A 13,719-nucleotide genomic window follows, 5' to 3' on the forward strand; every position below is an offset into this window, starting at 1 on the left:
TCAGAATATCCTGAGTTAGAAGGATCACAGAGTCCACTTCCCAGCTGCACAGAGGACCACCCAAAAATCAAACTGGGTCACACCTTCCGTCACTTGAGGCTCTGTAAGTGAGGTGCCAGAATATCCTGAGCGAACTGGAAGAAGCTCTCAAGCTTAAGGAAGTTCTGATTGCTCCTGGATCTGACTGGAAATAACGTTCTGACTTCAGGCTGCTGAACTCGTAGTAATCCGGACTTAAGTAGTAAAAATAGCAGGTTAGTGACCATGCAGTATTGTCTGCAGTACAATGCAATATTGTTTCTGACAACACTGCTGAGAAAAGATGGCTCTTGAGAGCATTCTCACTGATGGCAGATTATACCTACTCTAACAGGGAGATACGGATTTGCCTATCTTGCTCCACAATGAACTCTCAATAGTGGAGAAAAATATGGATTAATTCTTTTATGGTTAAGCCTCTACTTGTCATGACTTACGAGTTTGCTATTCACTGCAAGAGCTTGAAACATAAGAGAAATGAAAGGGCTAGATAATTGGTAATCCATAGGAATAAATCACATTATATAGTAATGCCTTATCACATGCTGCACGTTGCTAACTCTCCTTGATGTAATTACTTTTAAGAAGGGCATGAGAGCCTTTGTAACAACTTGCTTGCTCTTCTCACAATGCATCAGGTAATGAGGACAGCCACTGTGGCTTCAAGAAAGAGAAATCTCTGTAGAAATATCACAGATGTGACCACTGTCAATTTAACTGTGTGACTGAGGCCAAACTTGGTGAGACTGGTACTGGAGAAATCCTGTTTCAGCAGCTGCTTGGATCTGCTGAACTCTGGGTGCTGTCTCAGTCCTGTTGCTTTCCCCAGAGCAGCAACACTGATTGCACATCTCCAAGCATGATTCTATGATAACAGGGTTGGTAAAGAGCTGCAGGCTCCCCAGGCCCTTGCTGCCATGCCCAGTGCCCACATCCATCAGTGCCACATCCATGGCTCTGGGACACTTCCCTGGGCAGCTGTGCCACTGCCTGACTGCTCTTTGGAGATGGAGTGTTTCCTCTTGCCCAACCTGAGGCCATCACCTCTCATCCTGTTGCTCTCCTAGGGAGGAGGTAATGATGGAGGAGACCTGATGTGGCAGATCAGACTGTTCCAGGTACCTTTAATGGAGGGAGCTGGCTGAAGCCTTGGGGCTGCACATGAGGCAGGGTTACCTCTGGCAAATAAGGAAATATGGCTTTAGAGCTGTAGGGAGTGCACAGCTTTCTTTTTTCCAGATGCTGATTCACAGGTTGCACGCTGCCGGCCTTCTTGGTGCTGTATCCATGTCAGAGCTTTGCTCTGCGCTGCTCTGCTTTCTGCTTTCCCTCACGGAATTTCAGGGTAATAAATAGAACGGCAGGGAGTAAATTGCCCTGTGCCAGCTCAATTGATAGACTGAAGAAGAGCAGCTTCACAGCCATCCCTGGGGCAGAAAGCAGCCGCGTCCCTCGGTCACGGGGCCGAGAGCCGCGATGAGGGCGGGGGGCGCGGACTCCATTTCCCGGCGTACCGCGCGGCGGGCGGGGCAGGCGTACTGCGGAGCGGCCACAAAGCCCCGGGGGCGCGGCGGGGCGAGGCGCCGCTCCTGCAGCCCGGCAGCCGCGCCGGGGCGGGAGGCGAGCGGGGATGCGCGACCGCTGCCGGCTCTGAGCGGCACCGAGCGGTTCCCCGCCTCGCCCGGCCCCGCCCCGCCCCTCCCCTCCCGCCGGCAGCGGGGCGTCTGCGGCATCGGCACCTGCCCGGCGGAGGAGCGCCGCGCAGCGCGGAGCCGCCGAGATGGCGGATCCCGCCGAGTGCAGCATCAAAGTGATGTGCCGCTTCCGGCCCCTCAACGAGGCGGAGATCCTCCGCGGCGATAAATTCATCCCTAAATTCAAAGGCGAGGAGACGGTGGTCATCGGGGTGAGTGGTCGCGTTGTGGCCGGGGGGCTGATGTCAGCGATGTCGTTGCGGGCTCTGGGCGTGCTCGCACCGCGCTGTGCTGCGGCAGCGCCGCGGGGAAAGTTTGCGCGGGCGGCGGGGGGGCGGACAAAGGCGGCGGGGGCGATCGGGGACGGCGCGTCGTCGGCATCGCATCCCGCCGCGCTTCCAGCCTTGGCTTCCGTAGCCCCACCGACGTCGCCCTCGGTGCCGCAGCCCCGCGGCTCTGGGACGCCCCCAGGGGCGGTGCCCCCCCTGTCGGGCCGTACCGCTCTTTGGAGAAGGAATGGTTCCCAGCATCCTCTGAACGCTGTCCGGGCGCTCCCTGTGTGTGCCTGCGCCATGGGCGATGCGCGGGTTTCTCGGCCCGTGCCTTTGTGGGGCTGTTTGAGGGGTTTTTCGGCTGAGGTAAAGCAGTAACGGACCGACACGGGGGGCTGCTGGCGCAGGGCGCTGGAAGTGAGGTAACGGTGCAGAAAGCAATGCATCATCGGTCGTATGGTTCGTGAGGTTTCTTATTAAAACTTCGCATCTATTGCGACTTTCACACAGAAAAAGCCCTAAAATAACTGGTTTTTTCGTCGTTTTGTCGTAAGCGAGTCGTTTGTGGGCAGGAACAGCTAACTGCCTCCTCTCCCTTCCCTTTTACCTCAGCCCTTTGCAGCTAGGCAAGGCAGCGCTCACAATGGGCTGATCTCATCGGGTATCAATCCCTGGGAGGAGCGGCTGCGGCACCGCCGGGGCCTTCAGCTGCCATTTGCTTCACATCTTCCTTCTTTCCGCCTTAAATAAACCCTCGCGCGTATTAAAAGCCATTATTAAAATACTGAAATTTAGCACCCCCCTTAACGGTGTTGATCATGGTGGAATTTGGGTTGCTTCCTTTGCGTGCAGGTACGTAACGCACGTCTGTGAGTCAGGAGTTTGTTGTGTGGATGACAGCGACTGCACTGCTTTGAAAAAGCTATTTGTGGTGGAGATGGGAGGTGATTGCTTTTCTCCTGCTCAGGAACCCTGCTCAGGGCAGGGCAGGGGAGGAGACCTCAGTCTGTGGGCTTCCATCTGAATGGCAGCGTTGCAGTCTGAAAGCCCTCAGAACCATTGCACAGGATGGGAACAAACCAAAACCCAGCGCTGTTTTCCTACGGCATTTGGAAAACACTGCATTGCAGCTTTTACTTTTTGTTGCAGAAAATGTTGATAAGAAGGATTCTGTTATAATAAAGAACGAAGGAAGCTCGTAGGAATTCTCTCATCCTATCAGAAAAACTAAAATCTGAATGCTTAAAGGAAATCTCTACCTTTTTTCTTGCACGAAAGTGCAAATGAAGTTACTTCTCCTTCCCTAAAGCGTGACCGTGGGAGATGCTTTGCTTATGAACCTCTCACCACCATCTCTCATTTTCTTGATGCCTCGAGCAAGTTTTGCAACAACAGAAGATCGGGACTCGGCGTTTATTGACAACAAGCTGCAATGGAGGAAGTGTAACAGTGGGTGTGAGTTTCTCTTCCACATCAGGAGTGAAGCTTTCTGCAATGCCTGGGTTCATTTGTTTAGGAGCTGCTCATCAGGAAGGCCTTGCAGCTAGGCTATGATCCATGGTTGTACATCCTTACCTCTTCCATGGGTGCTTGTGTGCTTTGACCGTGGGTTGCAGGGAGGTGTGGGCAGGGCAGGAGGGCTGAGGTGCCTTGCTGAGTATTTTCTGCGATTAAGGAAACGGGAAGGAGAGAAACACAAAATGAGAGCGTATTTTTATACTTAAAATTCTGAAGTAGAATAAATAGCCTTTAATACACCTCTCATCTTTAACCGTGGCAGCCAAAGGTGATGGTGGTAAATGCATGGCTCTCTTTTGCGGTTAGCTCCACCGTAATCCCAACAGACTGCAGTTTCATTTTATGTTTCTGCTCCTCTGCAACCTCAAGGTGACTTTCTGATTGATTGTGTTGGCTGACATTCCTAGAAATGTGCTTTCCTTGCTGGCTTACCTTCTCCCAGTCTTACTCGAGCACGTGCAGCCATTTGCCCCAGCCAGCAACTCCAGCAGGCTTCTGATGGTGGCTCCTTCAATGCTTCCCCATCCCTGGCTGCTGTCTTTCATGAGCACCTGCACACAGAGGAGCTGGAGGCCTCTGTGCCTTGGGTGCATATCATTTTGGGATTCATGGGGAGCCCCTCTGCCCCACTGCTGAGCTGACCAGGCTGGACTGATGCCCCTGGCGTAGCATGGTGTGGGGCAAGGCAGGGCTGCCTGCTGCAGAGTGGATAATGCTGCTGCTCACCTGTAAGTGTTTCACATGGCTCACCGTTGTGCTTAAGGAAATAAATCGTCACCTGATCCGCAGCTCCGTGGTCCTTGTGGTTTAGCAGTGCTGTGTTCTGTGGGGTAAAACAAACCAAAAACCGATGGCTGGCTTGGGGTGGAATCTGAGCAGTGTTTTGTATGCTTTTGGATGTAAATGGCGCTGCTGTTTACAGTGTTGTTTTGCAGACAGGTTATGGGATATTTGGAGATGTTTTACCTTTTATTTTCTTGTGCGTCAGAGTTGATAGTAATGTAAAAAAGTCACATTTATAAGCCCCTCCTGTATAGAGATCCCTGTAGGCTGAGAGCAGCTGTAGTTAAGAGACCTTCAAACAAACCAGCTGACCCAAAGCCACAGTAGCAAATAGATTACAGCTTCAACAAAACCCAAAGAATATGGTGAGAGCCCATCCTGTGCTGTGTTCCTGTTCCATGGGCTGTGGTACGTGGTGCTCCTGACAAAGGCAGGCATCCATCCCCGCCTCGTGGTGCACAGGCAGTCTGTTTGCAGGGGTTTGTTCGTGGCGTGTCTATAAATACCTCCTACAAAGCACTCCTGCCTGCCTGATGTCGAATGCAGACTCAGATGGGGCTTCTGCCTCGCTGCAGAATGTTGCAGGGGATGTGCAGCACATCATTCCCCTAGGAGAACCCTTATCTATCTGGGTGCTTGATGCTGGTCTCTGTCCCCTACTGTCTTCAGTCAGCCTTCCAGCTCTGCTGAGCACTGCTTCTGCATGAGGACTGGGCACGTTTTGTAGGAAAGCTACTGCAGGGCGCAGCTATGGGATGTTGGTAGCTCTCATAGCTAAGTGTGGTGTTGTATGGAACTGATGGGATCCAAAGGCACCAAGAGCTGAGGGATTCCTTTCCAGTAATCTTTCCCTCTGTACCACGAGTTTTCCCCACACCCAGACACGAGTTGCAGCAATCTCTAGCCTGCTGCCTTTTGCTGTTATGTGGACAGATGCACCATGATGTGCTGTGCTCAGTCCCCGTGACTACGGACTGTGCTGCTTTCAGGTCAGGCTGTTTCCAGAGAAGCAGCAGCACAAGACTGACAGATCTGGAACTTTGCGTGTGTGTGTGTGTGTGTGTTTTGGGGGGTGATTTTTCTTGGTAGCTTAAGCTGCTCATTATCTCAGGAAGAAGATAGACGATAGTTATGTTTAGTTTGCTTGGGAAGCATCAGTGCAACGCAGCTCCTTCCACGAGGCTGGGATGTCCCTTCTGTACCTTCCACAATAAAGGGTTCCATTTGCTGCAGAACTGCTGTAGCAGCCAGCCAGGGCTTGTATGCTGAGGTTGCTTTAAAAAGAGGAATTGTTTTCCTAAGGCATACAGCTGTGCTTCATATCTCCTTCCAAAAGCTTGTGCAGAAGGTGGTGGTCATGGGGCACTGAGAGGGTACGCCTCGTTTCTGTGGCTTATAGCATAGCTGCTTACTTCTGTGTTGATGGACTGGGTTTGGGGGGTTCCGTTTGTGTGTGCTTGACAGCAAGAGAAACAGTGTGAAAAGCAGCATCTACGTATTGGTGATGGTGCTAGGAAGAAGACCATTTAATCAACATACAAAGTTTATTGTTTTCACCAAAGCAGTTTCCCACTGGTGCTTTCTCAGAGCACTGGAGGCTTTTTAATGTGTTCTTCCCATCCTGTCTGGATATCCTTCTCTCAAAATGTCTGTCTTCCTTCTGCCTACCTGTTCTGTCAGAAACACAGATTGCAAATGACAGCTTTGGAACTTAAAATTATAGATGGTATATTCATAGAATCACAGAATGGCTTTCCTGGGTTGCAAAGGCCCACAGTGCTCACCCAGTTCCAACCCCCTGCTGTGTGCAGGTCACCAACCAGCAGCCCAGGCTGCCCAGAGCCACATCCAGCCTGGCCTTGAATGCCTGCAGGGATGGGGCATCCACAGCCTGCTTGGGCAACCTGTTCCAGTGCCTCACCACCCTGTGTGTGAAAAACTTCCTCCTAATATCCAAGCTAAACCTCCCCTGTCTCAGTTTAAAACCATTCCCCCTTGTCCTATCACTGTCCACCCTCACAAACAGCCGTTCCCCCTCCTGTTTCTAAGCTCCCTTCAAGTACTGGAAGGCCACCATGAGGTCTGCCCAGAGCCTTCTCTTCTCCAAGCTAAACAAGCCCAGTTCCCTCAACCTTTCCTCATAGGAGAGGTGCTCCAGCCCTCTGACCATTTTAGTGGCCCTCCTCTGGACCCGCTCCAAGAGCTCCACATCCTTCCTGTACTGGGGAATATTCATTAAGGTAGGTTTTCAAACATAGACTTGTGTCACTGTACTGATGCCGTCTTGTTTGCTCCGGTAGCTCCTGCAGATCTGCTCCGTGTTAGAGCAAGGCCACTCGGTGCATTCAGCAATGTGCATCTCTTGCTCCAGCTGGGTTGCAGGCTTTGTTTTCCTCCCGAGATGCAGTGCTTAGTCACTGCTGTTTGGGCTCAGCTCTGGAAGTGCCTGTTCCATCTGATACCATCGGATTGCCTGGCGTTTGGGAAGACTGGGAGTGCTGCTTTTTCTGCATCGCTGGAGATGATTTCTGTGAGGCTTCCTACCCAGAGGAGGGCTGAGCGTGCAGTGGAGGAGTGATGTGCACTTCCATCTCCACCTATTGTTGCAGCGCTTCAAGCTGTGCCAGGAGAATGCAATCCATTGCAGAAGGTAGAGCAGGGGGTGAAAGGCCAACTTAATGTCTCTGCTACTAATATGCTTTTCTCTGTGGCAGTGTTGTGAGGAATTTTTAGGGGGAAGGGATGCTTCCATAAAAGCAGAGATGAGTTTTTGGAAGAGAGAATAATTCAGTTTAGTTTTTCTTGGCAGTTTTTAACAGGACTGCTGACACCCTCAGTGTTACCTTCGGTGTCCTTTCCATCATCACTGAAGCAACCTCCATTTGGATGTGTTTGATTCCAATCTGGTTTGGAAATACCTCATTCATCTCCCATCACTGACACATTCCTAGCTCTGCCAGAGGTGTGTGGGCTGCCAGAGCAGCAGGTGTGTCCAAAATTCCACACCTGCAGCTCCCACTGCTGTGCTTTCCTCGGGGTGGGCTTTTCTTTCTACTGAGGATGAGATTAAATGGCACTTAAAGAAACTTGGGTTACTGGAAATCACTTGCAAGGAGGGGTGACTGCTTGGGCATATGGGAGCAGCAAAGGGATCCGGAGCTGCTCAATGTCTGCTTGATGCTTTTGGCTTCACTGCAGCACTGCTGATGTTTGCATTTCTCTCTCCATTAGAAAGTACCAGCTGCTTAGCAGTGCTTGCCCAGGTGGTGGCTTTGTGAACCAGGGAAGCACCTTGGTCAGGTTGCTTTAGTTGTTGATTTGGAGAATGAAAATGCTGCATTCTTTAAAACCACATTTAAAAAAAAACCAGTATCATCCTGAATGGGGTGCTTCAGAACCTTAAAGGTGTGGAGCGTGGTACTGCTGATGGATTCCTATCCTTAGTCATCTGTGGGAAAGAGCCAAGCCACTTATGGCTTCTTTGGATCCTGGCTTTTTATGGGACGTTCTGGAAATGCGTGTGATTGCTATCGCATTCACATTGTGATATTGATAATTGGTCCCATGGCAGCTTCAGAACATGTATATTATCAAATTATGAGACAGACCCTAATTGAAGACAAGAGAGTTGGATTTTCTTTCCCCCCTGAGAAATGAGTACTCCGAGATAAGAACTTAAATATTTAATAGTAGTCCTCTTAGATGCGTTTGCAAGTAGTGAATCATCCTTTCAGTGCCTCGGTGTCTGCTGAGAAACTTCACCTGCTGCCTCATCGTGGTGCTGGGCTGTGACATTTCTGCTGCATGAGAAGGATGCCATACTGAAATATATATTACGTCTATTAATTGGCCCGAAGACATGCGATGACTTTTGCTGTACTCCAGGATACAGTGTTTTTTAATCCATCTTATACTTGCACTCACAGCTGTCGTTATGACACAGTCTTTCCCATTTAACTGTCCTTGTAGCAGCCTATAAAGTGGTGAGGACCTCTTGTTTTGGAGATTTTGGGTTGGGAATCTATGCAGAGGTCAAACCTCTGATACACGAGCATCACATGCTGACTGCCAGATCCTTTCTCCGAGTGCAGGACGTGCAGGAGACCATTGCCTGCATTGGGGTAATTGGGTTAGAGAATATTTTTAGCAAAGCTGTTAGCAGAACTCGGTAGTTGGAATCTCTTCTCTCAACTGTGCAGCTCTGATTTGCTTGAGTGTCTGTTTAGAAGCCAGCAGTGGGATGTGGACAGCACTGCGACTTCTTACAGCGCGCTGCCATTTTCTGTTGTCCACTCGGATTTTTTGGAACAGCTTATCAGTACTCAGGAAGGTTTGGGGCTGTTTTTGAACACGTTGCTCTGTGGTACAAATAGCTGAGCCAGCTGTGCTTGCTGGCACTAGAGCATGCTGAGGGAGGCCCGGGATGCAGCTGGGAGGTGTATTTCTCTGCCTCTTTGTCTCTCTGTTGGAGCAGCTCATAGCACACAGTCCTGTTCCCACCAGAGCAGCCTGAGTCATTCAGCTGGAGCAGAACTTCTCTGTATGCGTTCACATTTTCTCACTGCTTTCCAGGTCAACCACAAATACCCAGTAGAAAACACATTTGCTTGATTACTTTTCACTTTATGGTATCGTTTACGATTTAACTTCAAAGGAAAGTAGTTCAGTGATGCAAACAAGCCTTAAAGCAAAGTTAATCTTGCTATTCTGGAGTGTATGTATATACTTAAAGAAAATGTTTGTTTCTGTTGGTGATAAGGGATTTATTCTGTCCGTTCCTGCCTCTGTGTGCAGCCCAGATTTTCTAAGTATTATCAAATAGCCACCCATTAAAAAACTGGAATACTCCTTCCATCTTGCCTCTCTGTTGGGTTTGGAGGTTTACATTTAATGGCTGCCTGATGCTGAAGGGTGGATCAGCATGGCTAGGGCCACCTGATGGGCAGGGATGGATTCTCAGCTAGTGAGCAAAACTCAGCTCATGGCTCTGAGTCTTATTCCCAGGCCATGTATACTCTGGTTTTGCCTGCTCTTCTTTCCCATGAAGTTACAGAATAACAGAATCACAGAATGGTTGGGTTGGAAGGGACCTCAAGGATGATGAATCTCCAACCCCCTGCCACAAGCAGGGCCACCAACCTCCACATTTCATAGCAGCCCAGGCTGCCCAGGGCCCCATCCAACCTGGCCTTGAACACCTCCAGGGATGGACGGGGCATCACAGCCTCTCTGGGCAGCTGTTCCAGCACCTCACCACTCTCTCTGTAAAGAACTTCCCCCTGACATCCAGCCTAAATCTCCCCTCCCTCAACTTAAAACCATTTCCCCTTGTCCTGCTGTTATCTGCCCTTTCAAAGAGTTGATTCCCCTCCTGTTTGTAGGCTCCCTTTAGGTACTGAAAGGCTGCAATGAGGTCAGTGAAGTTCTGTGAGCCCAAGCTGCTCCAGCAATGTGGTGTCATTTGGAGTCGTGAGGGTTTAAGAGATTTGGGGAGCTAGGAACTGTAAGTTGAATAAACAGTAATGTTGGGGAAGTAGAGACCTTTTTGGCTTCAGTACTAAGGATGTGAGTTTTGGTTGGAAATGGTGGTGCCAAGTGATGAGCTTAAGGGTAAGCAGAGCTGCTGGAGGTTGAGGTCTGCTGGCAGAATGGCTTGTGTCTACTGCACCAGAGCTGGATGCCAAGAAAGGCCTTCGTGATTATTTTCCCACTCCTTTTCTGCCAGCTGACAATCCTGTGTCTGGCGGGTTTTGTTCATTCCTGATAAAGAGAAATAGAAATCTTTGTTTACATGAGAAGCATAGGTGCTGGGTTTGTATGAGTCGACCCATAGGCCATGGCCCATTCTTTGTCTCGCTTGCTGCACCGGGTCAAGAAAGAGCACACGTGCTTTTGCTCACATGTGTGGGCATTACTGTGATCCCTTTTGTGCCTCATGAACATTGTGAGGGAATGCTGTGTGACAGACCAGATTGTCCCCTGCTTTGAAGATTTGGGAACTGCAGAAGGAACATTTCAGTGTTACTAAATCTGGTAATAGAATTACTGTCAGATAACAGTAGCCAGCACTGCCTGTTTCTTGGATAATTTGCAGAAAGTGGGGCTGCTCTGCTGATCTCCTTGGTGTGCTTTACGAGGGATGTGCTGTATATGAATAGCGTAATACGTTTTTGGCTACAGTCAAGTCACAGGATGGGGTTATGAGCCAAAATATGTATTACTGCACTTAAAAAAGCAAAAATTAAGTGATTTTTATTCATGTTTTCTGTGTAACTGAGCTATATTGTGAGCAGTAACACAAACAGAACCCAACAACTCATCCCTGCAGCTCGCTTACTGTGGGACCGCTTGACGTAGACATAGACATTCTCACTACCAAATTTAAAGCTGCTCATAATCAGTTCCATTGAATTTTGAACGAAATTTGAACAACACTGAATTTCTTCACCACAGACATAGGTGATCAGCGATCCAAATTATGAGATTTGGGCACACCACTTAGCACTGCGAGTTCTAGTTTTTCTCCAAATACCGAGATGAGTTGTATAAGGAAATCAGTGTGATAAGCCAAAAAGCAGAAGCTTGTTGGTTTTAAACCTGTGGGTGGGATTGAACTGGTTCCTCTTTATACAAAGGGAGCAGGAATGGAAGCCCTGGGTGAGCTGGCTCTGTTGGGTGGGTGACTTTGTGCCTCCCTGGGGACTGCTGCCTCCTCCATCCTCCACCTTAGCTTTGTGAGAAGGCCCACCTTGAACTGGGTGAAATGGCAGGAGGAAAGGAAGTTCCAGATAGGAAAGGATGAAAGAAATCAGTAGAAGTGTTAGCAGAGCAAAGAGAGGTCGGAGAGACAGCAGTGGGAATCAAAGCACCTGATGAATCACCGCAGCTCCTGCACGTTCCTTCCTGGCAGATGCTAATCTCACTCCATGTTCCTGTGTAATCAGCTTTTAGATGTGCATTTTGCTTGTGGAGCGAAGGAGCTTGCAAAAGGAAGCAATTATCTGCCCCAGGTGCTGCAATCAGTAACACCAGCAGGGAGAGAAATGGTGCTGGGCAACAGCTCCTCAAAATGGCTGCACGAGTGCATGGCATCACCTTGGTGAGGGCTGCTCTCCGTCCACGTTTAAGAGGTTTGTTGCCAGGAGCAACTTGTATGCATTGCTTGGTGACAGGGAAATTGCTCTGCCTGCAATTGGAGCTTCTGTGGAGCTCTTCCATGCTCACACTGTAGCTAATAGGGGGAATGTTGAGATGCATACAAGTCTGGGCTACAGCCAGGCAAGCTGCAGGATAGGAGGTAGTGCTACCACAGCTGCGCATTACATACCTCTACAGCTATGACTCTGTTAAGCACTGTGCTGTTTGCTGCCCTTTCAGTTCTTCTGCTAGTGTCACTTTTCAATGGAGAAGGCAGAAGAACGTGCAGAATGGTTGCTGTACTTCTGTGTTCATTCATAGAATGATAGAATGGCCTGGGTTGCAAAGGAGCACAGTGCTCACCCAGTTCCAACCCCCTGCTGTGTGCAGGTCGCCAACCAGCAGCCCAGGCTGCCCAGAGCCACATCCAGCCTGGCCTTGAATGCCTGCAGGGATGGGGCATCCACAGCCTCCTTGGGCAACCTGTGCCAGTGCCTCACCACCCTCTGGGTGAAAAACTTCCTTTTTAGTTGCACTGCAGGAAAGGAAGCCTACGCAGACCAGGGATAATCTTTCTGTTTTACCTTTTTAGTAAAACTCCAAGCTCCCAGCACTACTGAGATTTGGTTTCTCTGAGATAAGGAAGCAAAGTCTAAGTTGCTGTTAGGGGTTTCTGTGTGAAATCAGGAGCACAACCAGCCAGCAAGGTACTGAGGGGTAAGCTTTGTTTCCTGATCTCAGTGAGCACAGCTGCTTCATTTGGGGATGGGCGGGAGGGAAGATTTAGGTTGGATGTTAGGGGGAAGTTCTATACAAGGAGAGTGGTTAGGCCCTGGAACGGGCTGCCCAGGGAGGTTGTGGATGCCCCGTCCTTGGATGTGTTCAAGGCCAGGTTGGACGGGATCCTGGGCAACCTGATCTGAATGTGTGTGTTTGGTGGCCCTGCTAGGCAGGGGGGTTGGAACTACATGATCCTTGAGGTCCCTTCCAACCCGGGTGATTCTGTGATTCTGTGATTCTGTATGGGCACTGGTGTCTGCCCTCTGTCCTGGGCACAGCTCATTGTGGCTTTTGGACAAGCTGAGATTTTTTTCAGTTTGTAAGAACAGAGGAAAACAATCTACAAGAACAATTTCTACTGCTTTTTCTGCAGTTTGTGGTTCACGCAACAGGGCAGAACTGTTCTCATCCTCTTAGTGGAACGTGCTGAGCCCCCACCTTCAGTGCTGTGCCTTGGTGCGGACTCTGGAAGTCGCAGAGAAGCTCTGTGGATGCACAGCCCAGCTGCAACTGTGACACTTCTACACTTGTGAAATGCTTTCTCTGCAGAACAAACCCTGTACAATGCAGGCAGCGGGAGTGCAGGCATCTCATTTGTTTCTCTTTGCCATTATATATATCCAGCCTGGTGGGACACTCCAGCACCAATGGTGTGGGTTGCTCGCTGATTCCCCTCAATCCTTGCTTTTGCAGAGTGTGCTGAAAGCAAAGCTGTCATACGGATCAGTGATGCCCTCTCATTTAATTTTGACCTCTCCTGACCTGAGTTGGATTTGAATCTACAACTGACAGCGCTCAGTATCCCATTACTAATCTCCTGAGCCATCCAGCTCCTCATAAATCTGTAAGTGATATGTTTAACAAAGTGAAGATTAACACAACACCGGCACGGCAGAGTGAAGATGCAGCCATGTCTGGTCCTAGGGCTGTGGAGCTGTGGAGCAGCATCTTCCCTTTGCTTTGTTTCATGTTCTGAATTGTCTGCCCGCCTTTTGGGGGCTTTGGTGGCATGGTACAAATGCTCCTGGTATGCAGAGATGCTGTGCTCTCCTGATTTGTTCCTGTAGCTCCTCACCCATGGGATGTCACTGCCTGGATGCTCTCCCTTTGCTGCTGTAGGGAGCTGCCTCAGGGTATCTTTGATCACCTTATTTTTAAGTTATGAGCTTCAAACTGGGGTGTTTTTTTTTTTCTAGAAAGTTTTGGAAGGTCAGAACCTTGTTGTACCTCACAGGGCTTAGAATAATACGTGCCAGTTGCCCTTGTGAGATTCCTATTTAGTTAAGAACCTCTGACGCAGAGAGGAGCTGCAGCTAAAATGCAAATGACAGCATTTCAAAGTTAATTTAATTAAGCTTGTCTGTGCTTTGCAGAAGTGAAATGAGTAGGTTGTGACAGCAGCTTTGAATAGGCATGTAGAGGTCTATTAAATTAGTTAGAGCACGTTAATTTGAACTAGTATTAAATTAGTTAGAGCACGTTAATTTGAACTAGTA

At 49.4% G+C, this 13,719-nt stretch overlaps 1 protein-coding gene across 1 annotated transcript in view; it reads left to right on the forward strand.

Annotated features, from left to right (window-relative positions):
• The first annotated feature begins 1,819 nt into the window (after positions 1-1,819).
• Positions 1,820-13,719, forward strand: part of KIF5C (kinesin family member 5C) — a 65,122-nt gene continuing 53,222 nt past the window's right edge. Inside the window, exon 1 of the mRNA XM_042827431.1 lies at positions 1,820-1,945. Coding sequence (XP_042683365.1) covers positions 1,820-1,945 — 126 coding nt within the window. The remainder of the gene's footprint in view (positions 1,946-13,719) is intronic.

Source organism: Centrocercus urophasianus, unplaced genomic scaffold, assembly GCF_019232065.1.
Source record: "Centrocercus urophasianus isolate 14NV4802_14NV808 unplaced genomic scaffold, USGS_Curo_1.0 seq_28, whole genome shotgun sequence".
NCBI classification, from domain to species: Eukaryota; Metazoa; Chordata; class Aves; order Galliformes; family Phasianidae; genus Centrocercus; species Centrocercus urophasianus.